Genomic DNA, 23,333 nt, shown 5'->3' on the forward strand with positions numbered 1-23,333 from the left:
TAATTGTACTTTGGGTCCCCTAGATTTTCTCTTCTCCAGTTCCCAATACTTTTCACATTGCTAAATCTAGAGGCCGATTATCAGATCTTGTCTTCCTTGAGCTACTGGCAGCATTTGACAGAATTGTTCTCTCCAGCCTTCAAAAGTTCTTTATCTGACTTTCTGACACTCTATTGGACTAGTTTTCCTTTGAATGACAGCTCTGAAGAAACGAGAGAAAGGAAAAGACTGTTGCCTGGACTGGAATTTTACAGGTCTCTGCAGTCACTATGAAATAAGGTCAGAGAGAGGCACAGTCAAACAGAGAAGGCTCACAAGATGCACCTGAGTCTGAAAAACAATGACTCCCTGACCTTTGCAAGGTGTAGCAGTAAAACACTGTTCCTGAAAGATAGTGTCGGGGTTGAGGGATTTTTCATATCAAGTTGTGAAGGTCCAAGCAAAAGCCAAGGAATTTAATAGTGCTAGGTGTAAAGTAACACAAAACACAACTGGAAACCTCAGCTGTAATTTGGCTATTAGATTATACTAATGTGATACATTTTGTTTTTCCATCTATTAATTTTCTCACCATAACTCTGGAAAAGGTAACTGTATGCATGAAGAAATGGAGTTTCTCAGAGATTAAGACAATTGCCTATGATAATATAGAACCCAGAAAGAGAGTTGAAACAGAGCCCAAATCAAAGAAAGCTAAGGAGCTGTGCTTAGCAAGACAGTAACCATCAGCACTGTGAGTCAGAATCCTTGAGCACCATGTACCAGACAAAATGACTCAGAAAGACCAAGGAATTAACAACAGACGTAAGGACCAGGTTTTATGCATGAGTGGGGAAATGGTGAATTGGGAATAAGTGGCAATCTTCACAAGCCAGATTCAAGCATTTGCTGAAATAAATCACATGAGCCATGCTAAGTGCAAGTGGAGTGAGCAGGTAGGTTCACCTGACTGGAGTGCCAGTGAAGGAAGCTGGGTAATTTCTGACAACCATGTCAGAAATAAGTGAACACATAGTTCTCTGTGGATGATATTATGTGTACATAGTAAATCCTTTGACTTCCAGCCTAGGGAAAAGAAAAATATGGGACATTCAATGTCATGTCTATTCAGGACTGAGTGATGGATGGTAAAAATATGATTCTGTCATTTCTTTACATACATCATCATCTAAAACATTTTATGAAGCTTGTGGAAACTGTATAATTTGTTAAAAGTACAGTGAAATAGACAGTTTTTGGTGTAATATTTGTGACTCTTTTGTGTATGTGTGTCAAAATTAGAGCTTAAACGTAGCCATTTGTTTTGTTGTTACTCGAGTCTGATGCTCTATCAATCAATTGAGCTATAGCTCCACTTTTGGTATGTGGGTTGTTAACTGGAAGTAAGAGCTTCGACCTCCCTGCCTAGGTTGGCTTCAAATTTCAGTCCTCAGATCTCATCCTTTTGAGTAGTTAAGATGACAGGCATCAATCACCTAGTTCATTCATCACTTCTTGGTGGGGCAGAATGTATTATGTGCATCATAAGCATGATGGGTAATGAAACCACATCTCTGTTTCTGGGAGCCACTCCTCTTTCCTTCATATTCAGTAGGCTTAGCATTCCCTTGCCCAAAAAGTCCAAGCATGTCCCAGGAATTTTCTTTTCAAGCAAGTATCTAGATCAGTACAGGACATTCTAAAGTTCCTTTAGTACATTAAAAAAAATGTCACAGACTGTACACAATCAGAAATAGGGATTGAATCAGCACCAACTCTTCTGCCCTGCAAAGGGCTGCTTCACTCTGGGTGGTGTACTCTATTTATGTGCCCTGTATTTTCTCCTTCTTGTCTGGTGCCTTCCTAGTTGACAAGTGTCCAGGTTGGAGCCTGAGGTCGAAGAAAGAATGGGTAAAGAGAAAGAAAATTACCATCTTAAACTGGCTTTGGACTTTCAGGATTAGCAAATGATTACAAAAATGACCCAGTCTTTCATAGCTCTCTTGTAGCATCTCTGCTGGGCTATTCTGTCCTCCAGCCCCAAGCAGATGCATCCTATTAAGGATGGCCAAAGTGAAGGGACTGACCATCCCAGTTTATCTAGGTAAATCCCCATTTCAGCAATTTGAGTCCAACATCCTGGAAAATTTGTTTTCTTACAAACCAGACAGAGTGGTAGACCTATTCAGGAGTGGCCTGTGAATCCTTCAATATCTCTAATCACCTAACAACCTTAATTTCTGGGTCCTTTATCCTTTAGCTTTTGGGGGGCCTTGTTGGACAAATGCATGATAAACTCACAGTGACTCATTCACCATATACCAAATATACCTTGATGACAGAAAATATCTCTTTTCCCTTCACATTCTAGAAACATAAACAGTCCATTCTGCCTGGATTCAGAATTTAATGCAACCATCTGCATATACGCAGGAAAAGCAAGCCTATGGCCTCCCCCTTCCTTGCTTATTCCTGGAAATACTGGAGTTTCTCAGGTCTGTTAGGACAGACTCCTTCCCATTGCCACTGAGAAGATTTAACAATGACAACAAAATCTCAAGGGATGTCCAGATTGGGAAGAAGATGCATATATGCATATACCTCATGAACTTGCTCAGTTCTACTGGAACCCTTATGATAACTATTGTGAGTCTACAGTTGCCCTAGCCATGGAGTTACTTTGATTATTGTGTTCATAAAATGACTTCAAAAAAACTAATAATTTCTGGTACTGGTAGCTCACAGGAATAATCCTAACTATGCAGGTGTCTGAGAGCCAGCAGAAGCAAGAAAATGCATGAGACTGTTATCTTCAATTAACCTAAAAAAGCTAGAAGAGGAGTTGTGGTTCAATTGATAGAACACTATTCTTGAGCACAGTAGCCAGAGTTAGTGCCAGGCCCTAACACTAGGACTGACACACACACGCACACACAACACACACACACACACACACACAGCCCCTAATAATTGTAATTAAATAAAACTCTCTACTTAAGTAAGATACTAAATATTAGAGTTTAATAAAAAAGATCTTTTAAAAATAAAAACGAATAAATTACCCTTATCTGGTTATCATTATCCTTTTCATATTTTGAATATATAGGTTGGATCCTGGTTCTCTGAGAATCTGAACTTCACAAAACAGGGTTCAGTGGATGCACAAGCATCTGCTTACAAAACTTGGTGTAAAGTAGAATAGAGAAACTGCTCTTTTCAAAGAAATAACTGTGAAATTCTTCTTCACATCAACCCTTCCCATTCTGAAAGTGGCTGAAAGCATTCAAGTCATGGAAAGAAAATTTTGCATCCTGTGATCTAGCTATGGAATCTCACATCATGTCTATCTTGGTGTTTCAGTCTTTAACTTTAATTTTAACACTCTATTACATGAGAAACAAAATACAAACTAACCCAGTAGGTGGCACCTGCAGAAATACATGCAGAGCATGTGTGGCAGATTGTATTTTCCAAAAATGGCCATAGCAATATTTATGTTCCCACATACTCTCCCAGAACCTTGACATCCTTCCATCAAGCAGTGGAATCTATTCTCTTCCCTTTGAATATGGAACACCACAGTTACTAGCTTCTAGCAAATTACCATACACTCGAAGTAATGCTTCACGACTTCCTAGATCAGGTTATAAAAAACCCTATAATATAGCTTCTGGCTAGTCTCTCCTTCTCCCTTACTCTCTCCTTTTCCCACTCTTTCTTTCTCAATTATGTAACAGTACAAACTGAAAGTGAGCAGCCATCTACTCGAACTAAAGCCTTCCAAACCAATCAAACCAAGGGCTCCTCTGTGTGTGAGCCCTGCGGACCCGCACAGGGCACCAGTTCATGAAATCAGCCCTGCTTAAGACACTGACCCCAAGCAAACCAAACTGATTGGAGAAGAAGAGCTATAGCTATTCAGATCAGTAGTTGCCTTCTCAGGGAAAGCTGATATACAAACACAAATTAACACAAAATACGTGGCTCAAATAATAAGTGTTTACTTCTCACAGTACTAGAATCCCAAATGCCAGAGTATTCATTAGGTTCTGGTGATTGCCCTATGTCTACTTTACACACAGCTATCCTCCTGGGCTTGCAGGCTCAAAGATCAGCTAGCTCTCGGACTTTCTTTGATAAGAATATTAATCCCATTTATGCCTGCTTACTTTATGCCAAATTCTCTCCTAAAGGTTCCACCATGGTATTGGGAGTTAGATTTCAATGAGGATAAAGGATGTGAACATTCAGCTCAAAGCACCTGCTCTAGAATTCCCTTCTGTCAATAGCCAACATCAACACCCAACACATGAATGAGTAATCATGAAGAGGATTCCGGGCCCAGGCATTCCAGAATTCCTGAGGCCTAAGAAATCCTGAAAACAAACCAGCAAACCAGAGTTATGGAGCAATATGGCAATATGATTGAATTAACTAAATTGGGGGATGACTTGGCAGGCCACCCACTTCCCAATTGGTCTAGTCATCTCTATGGTCCTTTATCTTCAGAGATAAAGGTGTTCTTTTCCTCAGGCATTGGGGTGGCATGTTTCATGTGAGAGTCTTAAGATCTACTTCAGAGGAAATTAACCAAATCTGAAGAGAGAACGCAAAGTTGTACAACATTTGTTTAGTTCTTCTATTTGGGGGTTGTTCATGATCAAACTAGCCAGAATTGCATGACCTCAGATATGATTTATATATACAGCCCCATTTCACCTTCCTTCTCTCAGCTGAGGAGATATCTGCTTACCACCATCCTCCAGTCACATCTGAGCCCTACTCAATGTTGCTGAAAATTAAGTCTCCACACTCCAGCCACAAAAACACACAACCACAGAGCCCTAGGCCTTACTTCTATAGGCTTCTGTGTGAAGCAGCCACTGCTTTTAACTGTCACCAACAAAACAAACAAACAAACAAACAAAAACCCTCAGCAGCAATCCTCCCTGTAAGTCTCTGTGCTTAAACCCAGGATACTGAAGTGCCACTGTGGTCAAGGGGTAGGGTGGTAGCCTTGAGCTGATTAGTTCAGGGAAAATGCCCAGGCCCAGAGTTCAAGTCCCAAGAACAACCAAAATAAAATTTTAAAGAAGGATACAAGGACCCCGAAATCGCATAGCCTTGATGCCAGAGATAATCCTTTAGGTATAGGTACCAATTAAACAAATGTCCTTTCCCTGTTGCACATTTGGGGTTAGCTTTACAGCAACCACATCTATGACACTGGGCCTGAAGGGTTAGATTCACAGCTTATGTCTTATTTACATTTCTATGAAAATAAGAGTCTAGAAGTCAAGTGCCCAACTTCCCAAATCCAATCTCTCTTTGATTGAAGAAGTACATTCTGTGATAGCACACCAAGTATTTGAGTCAGATACTTGTTAGAAATCCATGATTGTCCTTTTTGTTGGCTTATTCAAGTGCCTTTGGGAACCGTATCTTGTGGAATTTAAAACTCTCAGCCCAAAGCAATTTAATATGCCACAGCACTCTAGAAAAGAAGTATAAAAATAAAAACTCTAACTAGAAGGTTAGGATATTTTTTTTAGGTTTTACACATTATGAAACCATGACCACTGAGAGAAACTCATCCATTATACAAAACGATGTTATGAGTTATTTTGAAAAATGTAGGAATGTTCTCAAGCTAAACAGTTTCCTTACCAGAGTGAATCTATTACATGTAGCAACTTGCTGCATTATCTGTTCAACTTTTGTTAGTACTCAAGTTCATCTGTTCCTAAGTGAAACCATCTCTTTCTTTGACTTTTATTGTTGGTCATATATGATGACTGTTCTGACCTTTTCAAAGCCATGAAAACATTAACTTACATTATATACACTTTCACAACCTAAACATTCTCAAATATTGAAAATATTTCTTGCATTTCTCTTTGGTTTCCAGTTGCCAAACAAACTTGAACTCAGGCTTCTGTCCCACTTGTTTTCCATAGCCAAGCCACACACTGATGGTCTGAAGCATACCAAACAAAAGGAAAACTAAAAATTCAAAGAAACCCATATTGTATCCTCAAGGGATTGTACTGAAGGATTTTTTTTAAAAATCTGCAAGTTTTTCTCACTCTCTCTCTGCTGTTTCCCGAATCATGTCCAAATTAAATCAAGCATGATCATAAAGAAAAGGTGATCAAAATAGATTTTAGGTTCCCTAAGGGATAATTCACATTGGTACAGTACTGGAAAGTATACCACTATGTTATTAGGAAATGTAAATCACTAGGTAGAAGAAAATCAAACACCATTGAAGTCTCCCACAATGACTGGGTTTGAGACTATCTTGTTCAGTAACTCTAAGATAGTTTGCTTGACAAACTTAGGTGGAGTAAATGTTTATAACTGCAATATTCTGGTTATGCATTGTCCCCTTTACTAATATGTAGTGGCCACCTTTATCTTTTTGCACTGATTTTACTGAGAAGTCAATTTTGTCAGAGATTAAAATTGCTACACCTGCTTTTTTGCGTGGTGCGTTGGAGTGGAAAATTCTTTTCCATCCTTTCACTTGGAGTTTGTTTCTGTGTTTGGCAGTGAGGTAGGTCTTTTGGAGGCAGCATACTGATGGGTCCTTGTCTCTTAATCCAATCTGCTGTTCTGTATCTTTTGATTAGATTGTTCAGCCCATTCACATTTAGGGAAATTATAGAGAAGTGGTTAGTGTCCTTTGTCATTATTTATTTTTACTTCTGAGTTTCTTTCGCTCTCTTTTTTCCCCTTTGTGTTTACTGATTTATAGGTGATAGCTTCTTGATGGGAGTTCTTCTTGTTCTGCAATTTGTTCTTGATTATTTAATAATTTTGTAATTCTGGTTTAGTGTGCATATGTTCATATAGCTTCTCTTTGGAATGAAATGTTCTTGTTTTTTTCCTGGAATGTAAATGCTAGTTTCGCTGGATATATCAGTTGGGGTTGGCAGTTGTTGGTCTTCAGGGCATGAATGATATTTTTCCAAGCTCCATAACAACACTGCCCTTCCCCAATATTGTACATTTGGAAGTACTGATCTATCAAATTCTGTTATGAAATAAACAGCAATACCTTTAATGCACTTTGGAATGTTTCCACAGTGATTAAGTCCATACACTCACTCAGTTATGTTTGTTAAATAAATCACTATCTCAATTTCTTTCTCCTCCATAAAATTTCAAAATGGAAAAATAGTATTATTGTTATTCAAGAGAAATCCTGAAGTTATCCCTATGTAACAGTGACTCCTGTGTCCAGTGCTCTTCCAGTCTTACACATTTGACATTTCATTCATTTATTGATGAACTCTGCAAAACTAAGCTTGTGGTCAATGGATTTAAACAAAGTAGCCAGTGGGGAAGAAGGAAGTTTACTGTGTGATAGAATAAATGAGAAAAATAATAATAATAGAGATCTAATCTCTATCTCTAGATCTATCTCAAATAACAGAGATAAATTGCTATGAAATCACTATCTTCTGTATTCATAACACTGATGAGTCTTAGCTGAATGCAAGAGCAACTAATGAAATTGTTCCAGGCTATTTTGTCCAAATCGATAATCTATAAAACATCCTCTAAAGGAAATTCATATGTGGTTAGAATGGCCAAGTATTCTAAGGTGGTAGCATGTCCTAAATTACATCAGTTGCTCTGTGGTGTGACTTCATTCGCTATTGGAAATTTAGGTTGGATCACAGTTTCAGCATCAAAACCGCTGTGTCGGAACTGGCCTTTCATAACTTATGTATTTCATGAGGCCTCACAAATGGCCTCATAGATGCTTGTTGGGCCAAAGGACAAGACTCTGGAGTAGAGGAGAATCTTGAATCATTGCACCACACCCACTATATCACATACATTGACTGGCTTCTCTTAGGTCATTTAGACAAAGGAGACATTATTTGAATAGATTTTGTGGGTGTGATTATTGAAAAAAAGAATTCACTTAAAAAGCAAATTAGAAGTGATAATAAGCTGGACCATTCCATATTTAAATAAGAAACCAAAACCAACATAAAGGGCCTTTTGAAGTTGTACAAGGTAAAATCCTCTTCCCTCCAAGGTGAGGCCAAGCAGCACTCACTGTGGAAAGTTTCTCAGCTTGCACAGTTTCTGGAAGAACAGAGAAGAGAGTCAGTGGGTTGCCTGTTTAAAGTAGAGACTCTGAGATGAGAAATGTTGAAAGCTGCAATCAGATTTGGGTCAGTTAGGAAGAACTGAAGCAAGTAAGCTCCTCCACAGGTGTCGCTTATGGCTCACAGTAAGCAATGAGCTCTTCACAGCAACCTTAAGAAAAGCCGGCCTCTTTGTGGCCTGGACATTTGGCAGCCACCTGCACAGATCCAGTTTTTGTTCACTGAATTTTATGCTCCTCTTTTATGGGCACAATCTCAAATCGATGTGTGCAAATTCTACTAAAATTTTCCTCAGGAGAAAATGTGTGGTCATGACAATACTTCATGGGAATCCTAGATGGTTTGTGCTTGCTGTATTTTTCGGTATTCAGAACAAGAAAGCAAATGTTTGAAGGAATGGAATCCTTGCCAACATGACAGGGCCAGTCTGGAACCTGCTCTGACATCTACAGAGGCTTTGATATTAAACAGCATAGGATACCTCTTATTTCAGATAACATTCATGTCTCCTGACTGTTAATGCTGGGATTCCTGCAACAAGACTGAGCAATGAAAATAATCACTATATGTTGGGCATTTGTATGAACAACTGCTCTGACAGCACCAGAACTCTTGAATCTAAAGTTATGAATCCTTCACAACAAGTTACTTTATGCTCTCAACACTTGCCTCAGGACAGAGCCAGAACTTGCTGCTTTGCTTTGGCTGAAGTCTTCATTCTCTTCTGCGTCTCATAGGAAGGTGAATATTCATTCTATTGTTCGGCCAATGGGCACACATGGTGGGCTCAGTCTAATGGTTACAAAGGAAGAAATGAAGGAACAGAGAAAACAGTGCTTTGCTCCTTGTGATAACGATGACATGTTCTTCCTTGGAGAAAACACAAAGTACAAGAAAACTGCCTTCTTCCTCTTCTTTCGTCAGCTTTTCTTCTCTACTTTTGTTGTCTTGGCTTCTTTTCTCAAGTCTAACTCTTGTTCCTAAAGAGAGTAAAGAATAGGCATTGGCAAGGAATGTTTGACAAAAATTCTAATGCTTTTCCTCTTCTTACTTCAAGTCCCAGAAACTAAACAAAAGTGTTCTTTTTCCAAACTCAATGCACACCCCCCAAGACATCTGCTACAGAAACTATGATTCTATGATACCTTTACCACCACACCTTCACTTGCCTCTGGCACTACCATGAAAACATAGATGGGGCTACAAATGTCATTCCAGAAACTTGGCAATGAAAAATATCTTTAAAATATTAGAATTTCAAGGTAGAATCAAATTATATTTCATTTTTAAAATGTTAGAAGTCAAACAAGAGGGCCAGGAGCATGGCCTGGTGGTAGAGTGCTTGCCTAGCATGCACAAAACCCTGTATTCCATTCCTCAGTACCACATACACAGAAAAAGCCAGAAGTGGTAAAGTGCTAGCCTTGAGAAAGCCCAAGGACAGAGCCCAGGCCATGAGTTGAAGCCCCAGGACTGGCAAGAGGGAGAGAGAGAGGAGGGGGAAAAAGAGAGAGAGAGAGAGAGAGAGACAGAGACAGAGACAGAGACAGAGACAGAGACAGAGACAGAGAGACAGAGAGAGACAGAGACAGAGAGACAGAGACAGAGACAGAGAGAGACAGAGAGAGGTCAAACAAGACATTTTTTAATTGTACTATTTGTGGTACTTTTTTTTCTTCTTTTCTTCTGTTTTTCCCCTTTTGTTTGCTTTAGATTTCTGTAACTTTTGTCTTGTATGTAAGTTTATCTGATATGGAGTTGAGAAGGGAAAGTACAGAAATGGTGGGGCAAAGGATGAACAAATTTGGTAGTGATATCCAATAGACACTATGTTAGAAATGAACTATACAACCTGGGGATAATGAGGGTTAGGAAGGAGAAAACTTGGAGAAAATGAGGAAGGATGTGGCACTGCACAAAAGGAAATACATTCACTACCTGACTTATGTTACTGTTATGTATGTTACCTTTACAATAAGAAATAAATAAATAAAAATAAAAAGTATTCAAATAACTTTGAAAGGAAACGTTTTAACTATGTATGTTTTTTTGCTATTTTGAAAGCTTCACCAAACTCATCCAGGAAAAAATGAACCAAAGAGAGAAAGAAAAAAGAATGACATATTCCTTTAATATGCTAAGGAGTTTTTTTCACATTACATTAAATACTACTTCACAATTATGTGCATGAAAGAGATCTGTAAGTTTGTTTATTCTCTCATTTAACAAATGTTTCTAATACAAGTAGGCAGGCTTATGCTGAAGATATAGAAGGGAATGTAACACTGTTTATGGTTTTTTTGCATTTCTTTTTTTATATTTTTTATTGTAATTAATAGAAGGGTTACATGATATTTGCCAGAGAGAAGGTGCATTAATTCACATACATTGATACCCTTTCACATGTCTTGATCCCCATTTCCAGCACCCCACTCCCACCCCTCATCTTGTTTTCCCCCCTTCCCTATCCAATTTCAAATAACCAAATACAAATATATCCGATATATCAGGTAACAAAATGGAATACTGTAACAATATAAGATAACCAAGGGACAGCAAAAGACATGAGAGATAATGTAGTACATAAAGGACAACAATCATTCATTATATGGCTTTTGTTTCTATACCCTAGAGGTCCTTTCATTTAGCATCATACTATATGGCCTTATGTATCAAGGTTTTGCTCTATTGCAAATCTCTGCTAGGAGAGCCCAAGATTTCTACTGATTATGACAAATGAGGGAAACCATTGAGCCTATGTTCCTTTGAGTCTGGTTTACTTCACTTAATATGATTTTTTCTAAGTCTTTCAAATTATTAAAATCAAATCAGAATTAAATGTACACTGTTTATGTTTTAAGAACATTGTTATTCCATAACAATTTCTACAGGACTCTTTCTTATCTCGATATCATTTCACTCAAAGAATTTAAGAAATAACCCTATTACTCTTTCCATCTTTTATAAAATAACTAGTGTCAGGTTATCTATTGCTGAATAACAAACCCACTTCAAACTTCATTTAATGTCATAATTTGTTATGTCCAGTATTTAATGGGTTGGGCTCAGCTTGTCAGTACTAACTTGAGTCATGTAGGCAGAATCAGATAACCATTGTCCCTGTAGTCATCTACAAGCTTGAGCATTCAAGATATCCAAGTTGTCTTGTTTGTTCTTAGCTACAATGGTTAGAAAAGATGACAGTGTCCAGATACATTTCCTTCACATGGCAGCCATAGATAGTCAAATACTACTGAATTCCTCCAAGAACAGAAACCAAGACAAAACTTCGAGACTTCTAATGACTTAGCCCCAGAACTCAGGCAATATCATTACCACTAAGTACTCTCAGCTTTATAAAACAGCCTCAGATGCATTGTGGGAGAAAATTACTCAAAGCCATTGAATACAGAATACTATGTTTTGTTTGGGGGCCACTTTTAGATAATAGATAAAGAAATTCTTATACCTGACCTTAGCATGCTTCTCTAGGAGTTTTATAAACTGCTGAACCATTGAAACCATCTAATTAGTTTCTCTAATCATTAGCCAAATACTGGACTAAGATTTGTCATTCTTACTACTAAATACTGGTTTTACTACCTGATTGTCAGTCATTTCACCCCTAAATATCACACCACAAAAACCTTAACAGAGATCACTATTGAAGAGGATTGATTGATAGGCTGGAGGGTTGGTTGATTTTGTCCATTCTGAGGCTTGAATTCAGGGCCTGGGCATTGTTCCTGAGGTTTTGTGCTCAAGACTACCACTCTACCCACTTGAGCAACAGCCCCACTTCTGGCTTTTTTTAGTAATTAAGTAGAGATAAGAGTCTCACAGACTTTTCTGCTTGGGTTGGCATCAAACCAAGATTCTCAGAACTCAGCCCCCTTAGTAGCTAGGCAAGCTTGACAAAGGTTTTGTTGTTCGGGTTTTTTTTTAATCGAAAAAGCAGAGTGAACACTAAATAAGGCAAGTCTAAAGAAATTAATATGTAGGTGCATCAAAATTAAACTTTGAAAACTAAAGGCAAAGAAAAATATCCCTTAGAACAGCTACAGAGAAATTATTCACATATGAGGAACATCTATTTGAAAGACTACAGATTGTCCTCTGAAACCATAGAGAATGAAGGAAGTAGTATTGTACTATTAAATATTGGGGAAAAAGTACTGTCAATTGCAGTTAGAATTTTCTTCAGAATGAATAAAGTGAAAATAAAGACAATAAAGAGAAAGTGCTGGTATTTGATCTGCCTTTAAAGATTCTCTAACAGAAGATTTTCTGATGACAAAAAGAGATTTGGAACTTCAAAAAGGGAAAACATACTAGTTGAAAATAAGTAGCTCATACAATGCATTCTTTCTCATAAATTTCCTGAATCTTATTAGATGACTGAAGCAAAACTTACGAAACTTACTAATGTATACAATAAATGCAGGGAGAAAAAATGATATACTTTTTGGGGTGTTATACATAATTTATATTACAGATAATCATGGTTAACATCTTAGCATACAGCTGATTACTATGGGGGTCCTATATACTTAACAGCATGTATTAAAAATTACTTAATAAACCAGTCCTTGATATACTTTTTTATTGAAAGATTTTATTAGCACTGACTTTTTTTGCCAGTCCTGGGCTTGAGCTCAGGGCCTGAGCACTATCCTTAGACTTTCTCAAGGCTATAGCTCTTCCCCTTGAGCCTCATCACCACTTCTGGCTTTTTTCCATGTATGTGGTCTGAGGAATCGAACCTGGGTCTTTGTGCATGCCAGGCAAGCACTCTAAAACTAGGCCAAACTCCTGGCCCCTTAACAATGATTTTTTACAGCATATTTTAATTGTCAAGCTTAACAAATAAGTGTTCAAGAATGGAGTCTCTAGAATATGCAATCACTGGCACATAAATTTTTTCATATAATTTTATTGTAATTAATAGAAGGGTTACCTTATATTCACCAGATAGAAAGTGCATTACTTCACAAACATTGACATACTTTCTCATGCTTTGGTTCCCATTTCCCTCCCCCAACCCCCATCCCTCATCTTGTTTTCCCCCTTTCCCTATCTTATTTCAAATAACCAGATAAACATACATAAAATAAATCAGATAACAAGGGAAAATGTTGTAACAATATAAGATAACCAAGGGACAGCCAAAGAAATGAGAGATAACATAGTACATTAAGGACAACAATCACTCATTATATGGCTTTTGTTTCTATAACCTAGAGGTCCTTCCATTTAGCATCATCCTATATAGCCTTATGTATCTAGGTTTTTCCCTATTGTAAATCTCTGGTGGGAGAGCCCAAGGTTTCTACTGATTATGACAAATAAGGGAAACTATTGAGCCTATGTTCCTTTGAGTCTGGCTTACTTCACTTAATATGATTTTTTCCTAAGTCTTTCCATTTCCTCACAAATGGGGCGATGTCATTCTTAATGATGGCAGCACAGAATTCCATTGTGTACAAATATCACATCTTGTTGATCCACTCATCAACTCAGGGGAATCTGGGTTGGTTCCATATCTTCTCTATGGTAAATAGTGGTACATAAATTTAAGAATAAAATTAAAATTAAGCTGAGAGTTTGTATGTCAAAGATACAAATCAATCTATATCAATCTATATAATATATTAATATTATATTAATACATATAGAATATATTAATATGCATTAATATATAGAATACATATCTATCTCCAAGTTCATGTCAATGACCTTAAGTACCTGAGCATTGAATTGTCATTCTTGAACTGTCTGGATCTAATATCTACATATGAAGGAGACTATGTGCCTTTTGTTCCTTTGGTCTTGGCTTATCTCACTCTAGTTCCATCCATTTCCGAGCAAATGTCATTATTTTATCTTGTCTGGTGGCTATCTAGAATTCCATTGTATATTTGTACTACAGTTCTTGTATCCATTCATCTGTAACGGGGCATCTGGGTTGTTTCCAAGACTTTTTTTAATGTTGTGCATATTTAAATATTATGTAGAAAATAAATGATTAAAATATCAGAAAGATTGTCCTTCTTTACAGGTTTTTCCAAATTTACTGTAATAAACATAGATTTTTATCTGACATACAGTTTATATAGGATACAATTAACATGTACAACTAACACCTTGTGAGGAAAAATGAATAGTTAATCATTATAGTTATTTCAAAAGAACTGACAGTTACAAAAACTACCATAAGAGGATGGCAAATTAGAATAAAATTCTAATATGGTAACTTGATAAAAATGAAAATGAGGATTTTAAGCAGCTGAAGGTAAGGCTCAGAGACCCAAATGCTTAGAAAGAGTAAGGTAATGATATTTTCTAAATGGTGCTTTCTGTGAATACTACACTTTGAAATGAAAAAAGAGTCCAAGGTCCCTGGAATAACAATGTCCTTAAAATATATAGGCTTTCAAACCATAGGTTTTTTGTTATCTTGCTTTTGGGTTTGATTGATTGATTGTTTGTTTTCTCCTTTGTCGCTATTTTTTTCTTTCTGTACCTTTTGTCTTGTATGTAAGTTTTTATGTTTGGGGGGAGGATAGGGGAAAAACAGAAATGGTGGGACTGAGTGAGCTAAGTCAACAATGACTCATTGACACTATATTGAAAATGAACCATACAACTTGTGGGCTGGGTTAGTTGGCCTGAGCACTATCCTTAGACTTTCTTAAGGCTAGAGCTCTACCCCTTGAGCCTCAGCACCACTTCTGGCTTTTTTCCATGTATGTGGTCCGAGGAATTGAACCTGGGTCTTTGTGCATGCTAGGCAAGCACTCTACCACTAGGCCAAACTCCCGGCCCCTTAACAATGATTTTTTACAGCATATTTTAATTGTCAAGCTTAATAAGCAAGTGTTCAAGAATGGAGTCTCTAGAGTATGCAATCACTGGCACATAATTTTTTTTCATATAATTCTTATTGTAATTAATAGAAGGGTTACCTTAATTCACCAGATAGAAGGTGCATTACTTCACAAACATTGACACACTTTCTCATGTTTTGGTCCCCATTTCCCTCCCCCAACCCCCATCCCTTATCTTGTTTTCCCCCCTTCCCTATCCTATTTCAAATAAACATATATACAATATATCAGATAACAAGGTAAGATACCATAACAATATGAGAAAACAAGGAACACCAAGAGAGATGAGAAATAACATAGTACATTAAGAACAGCAATCACATATTATATGGCTCTTGTTTCTATATCTTGGAGGTCTTTTCAATTAGGGGGAGTCACCAGGCCTCCAGTCAAGATGAGTGATAAGCCAGACATGTCCGAAGTGGATAAGTTTGAGAAGGGGCATCAATGTGTCAGAAGTAATGCATCCACTATCTGACAAGTATAACTATAGCCCCTCTGTACATTACAATAAAAAATAACTGAAGTAAACTAATACTGAGGGAAAATGACACTCTTCCTTCAAAGGAAACTATTCAGCAGAAGAAACAATGTGTTCAACAATCCTAAAATTCTCATTTCCTCTCAAGAGCACGCTTCAACCTGGCCTCACATTCCTACCTTTAGGCTTATTTCTGTAAAGCTATGTGTTCGTGGAGATTTGAGGCACCTGTAAATGGTTTATCTGCTATATTCCCTGGCTGAAAGTTCATCAGTAGCCAGTGCCCCCTTTAATTTGTTTTAAAAGCAAAATCTCAGATGGTAGATGACTGCTGTCAGTAATCTCACTCTGGATGATCTTTGTGAGTATGGTCCTTGTGCCCCCTACAGAATGAACCAGTTTTAACCTACAATGGGTGCCTTCTGCTTCATAATCATACTTTTGTGGCATGTTAATTTTAATTTACATTAAAAATAGTTTTTAAAAAGTAAAATAAATTAGCAATGATAGGACTCAAGTAGTACTTGCCTGGCAAGTGTAAATCCTGAGTTTAATCCCCAGGACTACCAAAAAGAAAGAAGGAAAGGAGGAAGGAAGTAAAGAAGAAAGGAGAGAGAGAGAGAGAGAGAGAGAGAGAGAGAGAGAGAGAGAGAGAGAGAGAGAGAGAGAGAGAGAGGAAATTAGGAGAGAGGGTAAAAGTTTCTGGAGTCAATAAAATAAAATTTGGATTCCCCCAAAAGTTTAGAAGTAAATGAAATTAGTAACTATGAGTGGTAAGATTGAAAAGATAGAAACATCTCAAACATGCATCCTAATTATGCACCTGAATATCTTAGAAAACAATAGCAAAAGCTGGCTCATGCCTGTAATCCTAACTGCTCAGGTGGCTGAGATCTGAGGATCGTGGTTCAAAGCCAGCCCGGGCACTAAAGAGCATGAAACTCTTATCTCCAATTAACCACTAGAAAACCGAAAGTAGTGCTGTGGTTCAAGGGGTAGAGCAGTAGCCTTAAGTTGAATTGCGCAGGGACAACACCCAGTCCCAGAGTCCAAGCCTCATGACTGACAAGAAAAAAAAAAGCAGAAAAAAAAACCAACAACAATAAACCACAGCAAACTAAATACAAAATTAGTAGCAGAAATTTTAAAAATCAGACAAAAAGTGATGATATTGATAGGTAGACCATACAAAAGGGCAGTTAAACAAAATTTTGATTTCCAAATTAATCAATAAAATTAGAGAGAATGAAAAGAGGATGATTTCTGATACTGTTGGAAACTTAAGGGTCATGGGAGAAAGTTTTGAAACCTTATAAAAGAATAAATTAGAAAATCCAGAAGAACTAGACACATTTCTAGACATATATGATCTACCAAAAATTGAGCCAAAAGCATATAAGCAATGAACAGATACAAAAAAATAAAGCGATGAAAGTGAAGCAGTAATAACAATCTTCTCAATAGCAACAACAACAACAACAAAGTCCAGGGCCAGATGGATTTGCTACTAAATTCTGCCAGATCTTTAAAGAAGTACTAACACAAATGCTCTACAAACTGTTCCATAAAATATAAGAGAAGGAGTACTTCTAAACCCATTCTATGAAGCCAGTATTACTGATACCAAACTTTATAAGCACGCACACACACACACTCACACACACACACACACACACACACACACACACACACACACACACACACTTTCTCTCTGAATGAACATTATGTATGACTTTCCTTAAAGAATATAGGCAAAGTTCTCAGTAAAACTCTTTGCAAACCCTAATAAAGAAATACACTGAAAAGATCATGTAATGTGACCAAATTGGTTTCACCTCAGGTGTTCAAGAATTTTTCAAAAACTCAAGCCACTAAAGAGAATAAATCAATAGAATCAAAATGAGTGCAGGAAAAATATTTTGACAAAACTTAATAAGGCTACCTTCATGATAAAAAGCCCAAAGAAGTTAGGAAATCACAGTGATGTCTTGATTAAATAAGGTCCACCGAGGACAAACCCATAGCCAATATTGTACTAAATACGGAAAAATGAGAAGCTGATCTTCTAAAATCTGAAAAGAGATAAAAGGTCTAGTGTCCACTCTTATTTGGTACAGTGTTTGAATACTTAGCCAGAGAAATAGGAAAATACCCTTGAATTTCCCATGTTTCAGTTAGTGCATTTGCAAACATATGCCACTCAATGCATTTACTTATCAATTCATAAGATATGTATAGGCTTCCGCACATAAGAGAAAACATGTATCCATTATCTGTCTGTACCTAACTTACTTTATTTACATATTTTCCAAATCTTTCCTTTTCCTTACAAATGATACAATATCACTGTTTCTAAGAGATGAATAAAATCCCATTGTGTGTATATGCAACATTTTCTTGATCCACTTGTCCATTGAAGGGTACCAGGACTGATTCGACACCTTGGCTATGATGAATAGTGCTGCAGTGGACATGGTTGTACTTGTGTCTTCACTGTATCTTTGTTTGAAATCTTTGGAATAAATTCCCAAGAGTGGTATTGCTGGATCATATTGTAGTTCTATGCTTCATTTTTTTGAGAAATCTCCACACTGCTTTCCAGATTAGAAAGGCAAATATAAAAGTTCAGCCAAGTAAAAGGCCAGAAAATGGGTAAAAGAGGTGAAGTGTGGTCAAGGAGAAAGGTATAGGCAAATGAAGAGGATAAGAGGGGAAGAATACAGTCAAGTATCCTACAAAACTAAGAAGAGTGAGGAAAGAGGGGAAAGGGGAGGAATTGGTAAGAATATTGAAGGGATGACCTTGATCAAGACACGTTGTATTCATAAACTGCTCCACTAAATAGCAATTCCTTTTTCACAACTATTCAAATTTAATAATAAAGAGGAAAAAATAAATAAAACAGAAATAGAAATAGCAAAGGTATACAACAAATTGTCTCTCTTGTGAACAGTATGATCCTATATTTAAAATATCCTAAAGATTCCACAAGAAAACTCTTCGATCTGAAAACCTCCTTCAGCAATATAGGAGGGTACAAGATTTAATTACAAAAATATCAGTGTCTTAACTACAGACCAATAATTAACTTGCTGAGAAAAATCAGAAGAACAATCTCATTCACATCAATTAAAACAGAAGCTTGGAATAAATCTAAACCTCATAATGAGTGAGAAACACAATGAAAGCTATATAATACTGATGACAGAAATTAAAGATGATATTGGAAGATGAAAAAAACTCCTTATGTTTAAGGATCAGAAAAATTAATATTGTGAAAACATCTGTATTATCAAAAGTGATCTACAAATTTAATATACTTATCAAAATTTTAATAATGCAACTAGAACAAACAATCCAAATAACTAACATAATGCTGAGGAATGCTCAAATCCTCACAACAGCCAGGCCTCATGTCTGTAATCCTAGCTACTCAGGAGGCTGAGATGTAGCATCACAGTTCAAAGCTAGCCCAGGTACTAAAGAACATGAGACTCTTATTTCCAATTAATCACTAGAAAATGGGATTTGGGGCTGTGGCTCTAGGGGTAAGGTGGTAGCCTTGAGCTGAAGAGCTCAGGGACAGCGCCCAGCTCCAGATTTCAAGCCCCATTACCCACTCAAGAAAAGCCCCACAACAGCAGATTTTATACCACAAAGTCCTTGTAACACAAAGAGCATGGTACTAGAGAACACACACACACACACACACACACACACACACACACACACACACACACACCAAATGAGGATTTAGACTAAGAGAATAGAATACACTCATAGAATAAATTCCAGAAATAAGCTCATGCAGCTATAGCCATCTGATTCTCAGAAAAGGAACCAAAAGCATATGCTAGAGAAAAAACTAGATATATCTATGTTGAAGACTGAAATTAGATCCCTATGTCTTAGCCAATACAGAATCAACTAAAAATAGGACAAAGACCATTAATCAGATCCTGATTTGAGTCTTTTAAATTACTAGAACAAACTTACAGAGAAATGACAAAATACAGGAATAGACAACGATTCTGAATAGATTTCCAGTGGTTTGAGAAATAATTTTCCAGAATTGAAAAATGAGATTATATCAAATTTGAAAGCTTCCACACAGAAAAGGAAATCATCAAGAGTGAAGAGACAGTATACACAGTGGGAGAAAAATCTTTGTCAGCTATTTAAGAAGAAATTAAGATCCAGGATATCTAAGAAAAACAACTCAGAAATTTTAATACCAAAAGAACAAATAATTCAACCAAAAGTAGGCAAGTGAATAGAACAGATAATTCTTCAATATGTATTTTTAAAGTTCAATGTATCTGTTAAAAAAGTGAAAATCAAAACTATATTAACATTCCATCTTATATTAATCAGATGGTTTTCATCAATGAATGAAAAACAACAAACATTTATGGGATCCCTAGATAAAAGAAACATACACTCCAGTGGCAGGAATACCCATTTTTGTTGTTGTTTATTTTTGTTGTAAAGGTAATGTGCAGAGGGGTTACAGTTATGTAAGTCAGGTAATGAGTACATTTCCTTTTGAACAGTGTCACCTCTTGCCTTGTTTTTCTTTCCCTCCTATACTCCCCCATAAGTTGTATGGTTCATTTCCAGCATGGTATCTAGTGGACATCACTGCTGACTTAGCTCACCTTTCTCCTGCCATTTCTGTGCTTCCCCTTACCCTCCCCTGAACAGATAAACTTACAAAGATATAGAAATTAAAAAAATAGCAACAGAGGACAAAACAAAGAAACAAAAAGGCAAAATAACAAAAATACTCTTATTTCCATTTCTTGGATTTCATTTTAATAAACATCATTTTATACAATCATACACACAGCTATTGAGCTTTTGTGATCCTTCCTAATGGTAAAAGACAAAAAAACTACACTCGGACAAGATAAATAAAACAGGATTCTAAATATTTACACAGTGGATGTAAGTTATTTTATTCCCACAATGGAAATGATTATAGAGAATTCCCAAAATGCTAAAAAGTAGAATTACTGTATAATCTAAATATACCATTTATGAATGCATCCCCCAAAGTATGGAATCTACTTACTATTCAGATACCAATATGTCTACATTTATTATAACAGTATTCACAGTAGCCAGGCTGTGGAATCAGCCTGGGTGTCCATTAGCAGATGAACGGATAAATGATGTGATGTTGTATATACATAACTGAGTATCCTTCAACCACAAATAACAAAATCATATCATATGCAGGAAAATGGATGACAGAATAGGCAAATAAAAGCTAGATTTACAAAATAATAGTTTTCTCTTGCATATAATAATTTAGATTTAAAATAAAGAAGACATAGAATTAGAATGGAAACTATTCAGAGAAAGAGGAAAAGAATCAGTGAAAGGGAACAAGAGAGGTAATTGTGATAAGAGTATTTTATACACATATGGAAACTCTCTTGTAATTCTAGGTATTCAGGAATTAGACATAAGGAAGACCATGATTTGATGCAAATGTTAGCCAGACTCACATTTCAAAAAAACAAGGTGGATGTGGTAGTATTTATTTATAATTCCAGCTTCACAGATGGAGAATCACAGTCCACAACTGGTCCCAAGCAAAAATCCAAAACTAAATTATCTAAAAACTAACCAAAACACTACAGGATTGAGAACATGGTTCAAGTGATAGAGCCTCAGGAGGGAAATGCCCTGAGCTTAATCATACTGCAGCCAGAACAAAAGTCATAATGAAGCCCACTACTTTGTGAAATTAATATATGCTAATTTATGGAAACTAACAACTTTGTTTGCATACCTTTTCTTCTAATCATTTTCTACATTGAAGAGTTTAAGTGAGGAAATTACACAGCTCTAAAAAACATTAATATTTGAGGAAAACCAATTATAGGGAATAATTCAAATTATTTTCACATTCACACCTGTGTCAATAAAGAGTTCCATGTTGCCTTCCAAACATTACTGAGAGGTAAATGCCACTGACACCTTCAATACACACACAGGTAAAAGTTGAGGCTTGAAGGGTGAAATTACTTGTTCAAGTTCTCATACCATGGCAGGCTGTATAACTGTGCTCTCTTACTGACTGTCCTACCATGGGGAAAGAGAATTAGACATTAGGGCATCAAGTTTGGCAATGGGACTTGTTTGGACAAATGAACTTTGTAAGCAATATAAATTTCAGGAATGATTCTTGTTTTTCCTTGCTTACTAAACAAGTAGAAGATTGGACACTGATAAAATATGTAGAGTTGAGCCACAGCCATTATGCAATGAGCATGTAACCTGAGCACAAAATCATTCTGTTTATATAAGGAAAATGTATTATTGTTACATAATTTAGGCTAATGTGATTGACACCCAAAATAAGTTAGTGGTGAGTGTAGGGCTGGCTTTCAGGCCTCTCATTCAATGAAGCATTTGTTGGAGTACCCTGGGTTTTAGCAGGACTCAGACTGCTAAAGGCATTTTAGGTTCCCATCCACTTCCAAACTTCCCAGTGATGGGACAGGTTGTCTGGCCTGACAACCTGTTATTTCAGATGGACATAGGCCTTAGTATTATCCAAAGAATGTATTGCTAAGTCATCCTTACTGTGCCTCAGCAAATACTACTGTTTTTGGTTTGTCCCCAGTGTTCCAGCCTGTTACAGGTTCTATCTGGACAAAGGCTACCCTACGCTTCCCTCTTCTTTGTCCATGATGAAACCCATAATTTGCAAATATGTATTTGGAATTTGATAAATTGTAGTTCCAGAAATTCTGTGTAATCTGAAGGAGTAAGGTGGCCCTCAAGCAACAGAGTACTCAAAACTCAGTTGAATTAAAATGATGGAATATCCTTGGCACAGGCCGAAATTTTCTTAATAAGGACCAAGAATCACAACAAATCAGAGAAAGGCTGGATGAGTGGGACTGCATTAAACTGCAGAGCTTTTGTATGGCAAAGGACATAGCTAGTAAATTAATTAGGAAGCCTACAGAATGGGAGAAGATCTTCACCAACCATACAACAGACAAAGGCCTCATATCTAAAATACATCAACAGCTCAAAAAATTTAATCACCCCAATACTAATCTCCAAAGAAACAACCATCCCATTAAAAGATGGGCCAAAGACTTAAAGAGAGTCTTCTCTGAAGAAGAAACAAAAATGACCTATAGACACATGAAGAAATGCTCAACATCTCTGGTCATAAAAGAAAAACAACTCTAAGATTCCACCTCACTCCAGTCAGAATGGCCAGGATCAAGAAATCTAATAACAACAGATACTGGAGGGGATGTGGCCAGAAGGGATCACTACTACACTGTTGGTGGGAGTGCAAACTAATTCAACCACTATGGAAAGCAGTATGGCAGTTCCTCAAAAGAATAAACATAGAGCTCCCCTATGACCCAACAATTCCACTAATTGGCATTTACCCAATCATCCAGAAACAAGGACATACTAAATCCACTAGCACAACAATGTTCATTGAAGCACTATTTACCATAGCAAAGATATGGAACCAACCGAGATGTCCCTCAGTTGATGAGTGGATCAACAAGATGTGGTATTTGTACACAATGGAATTCTATGCTGCTGTCAGAAACAACGACATCTCCCCGTTTGTTAGGAAATGGAAAGACTTAGAAAAAAATCATATTAAATGAACTAAGCCAGATTCAAAGGAACATAGGCTCAATGGTTTCCCTCATTTGTCATAATCAGTAGAAACCTTGGGCTCTCCTAGCAGAGATTTGCAATAGAGCAAAACCTAGATACATAAGACCATATAGTATGATGCTAAATGAAAGGACCTCTAGGATATAGAAACAAAAGCCATATAATGAATGATTGTTGTCCTTAAGGTAC

The 23,333-nt window shown here is 36.8% G+C and overlaps 1 protein-coding gene across 1 annotated transcript; it reads left to right on the forward strand.

The window, feature by feature from the left end:
- The first annotated feature begins 15,386 nt into the window (after positions 1–15,386).
- LOC150056294 (thymosin beta-15A-like) lies at positions 15,387–15,601 on the forward strand. Its single transcript, XM_090343101.1, has 2 exons — positions 15,387–15,433; positions 15,520–15,601. Exons 1-2 carry the CDS (start codon positions 15,387–15,389, stop codon positions 15,599–15,601), a joined length of 129 nt encoding a protein of 42 aa, XP_090199227.1.
- The last annotated feature ends 7,732 nt before the right edge of the window (positions 15,602–23,333 follow it).

This window comes from Megascapheus bottae, chromosome 12 (assembly GCF_031878675.1).
Source record: "Megascapheus bottae isolate mThoBot1 chromosome 12, mThoBot2.hap1, whole genome shotgun sequence".
In the NCBI taxonomy this organism is placed as follows: Eukaryota; Metazoa; Chordata; class Mammalia; order Rodentia; family Geomyidae; genus Megascapheus; species Megascapheus bottae.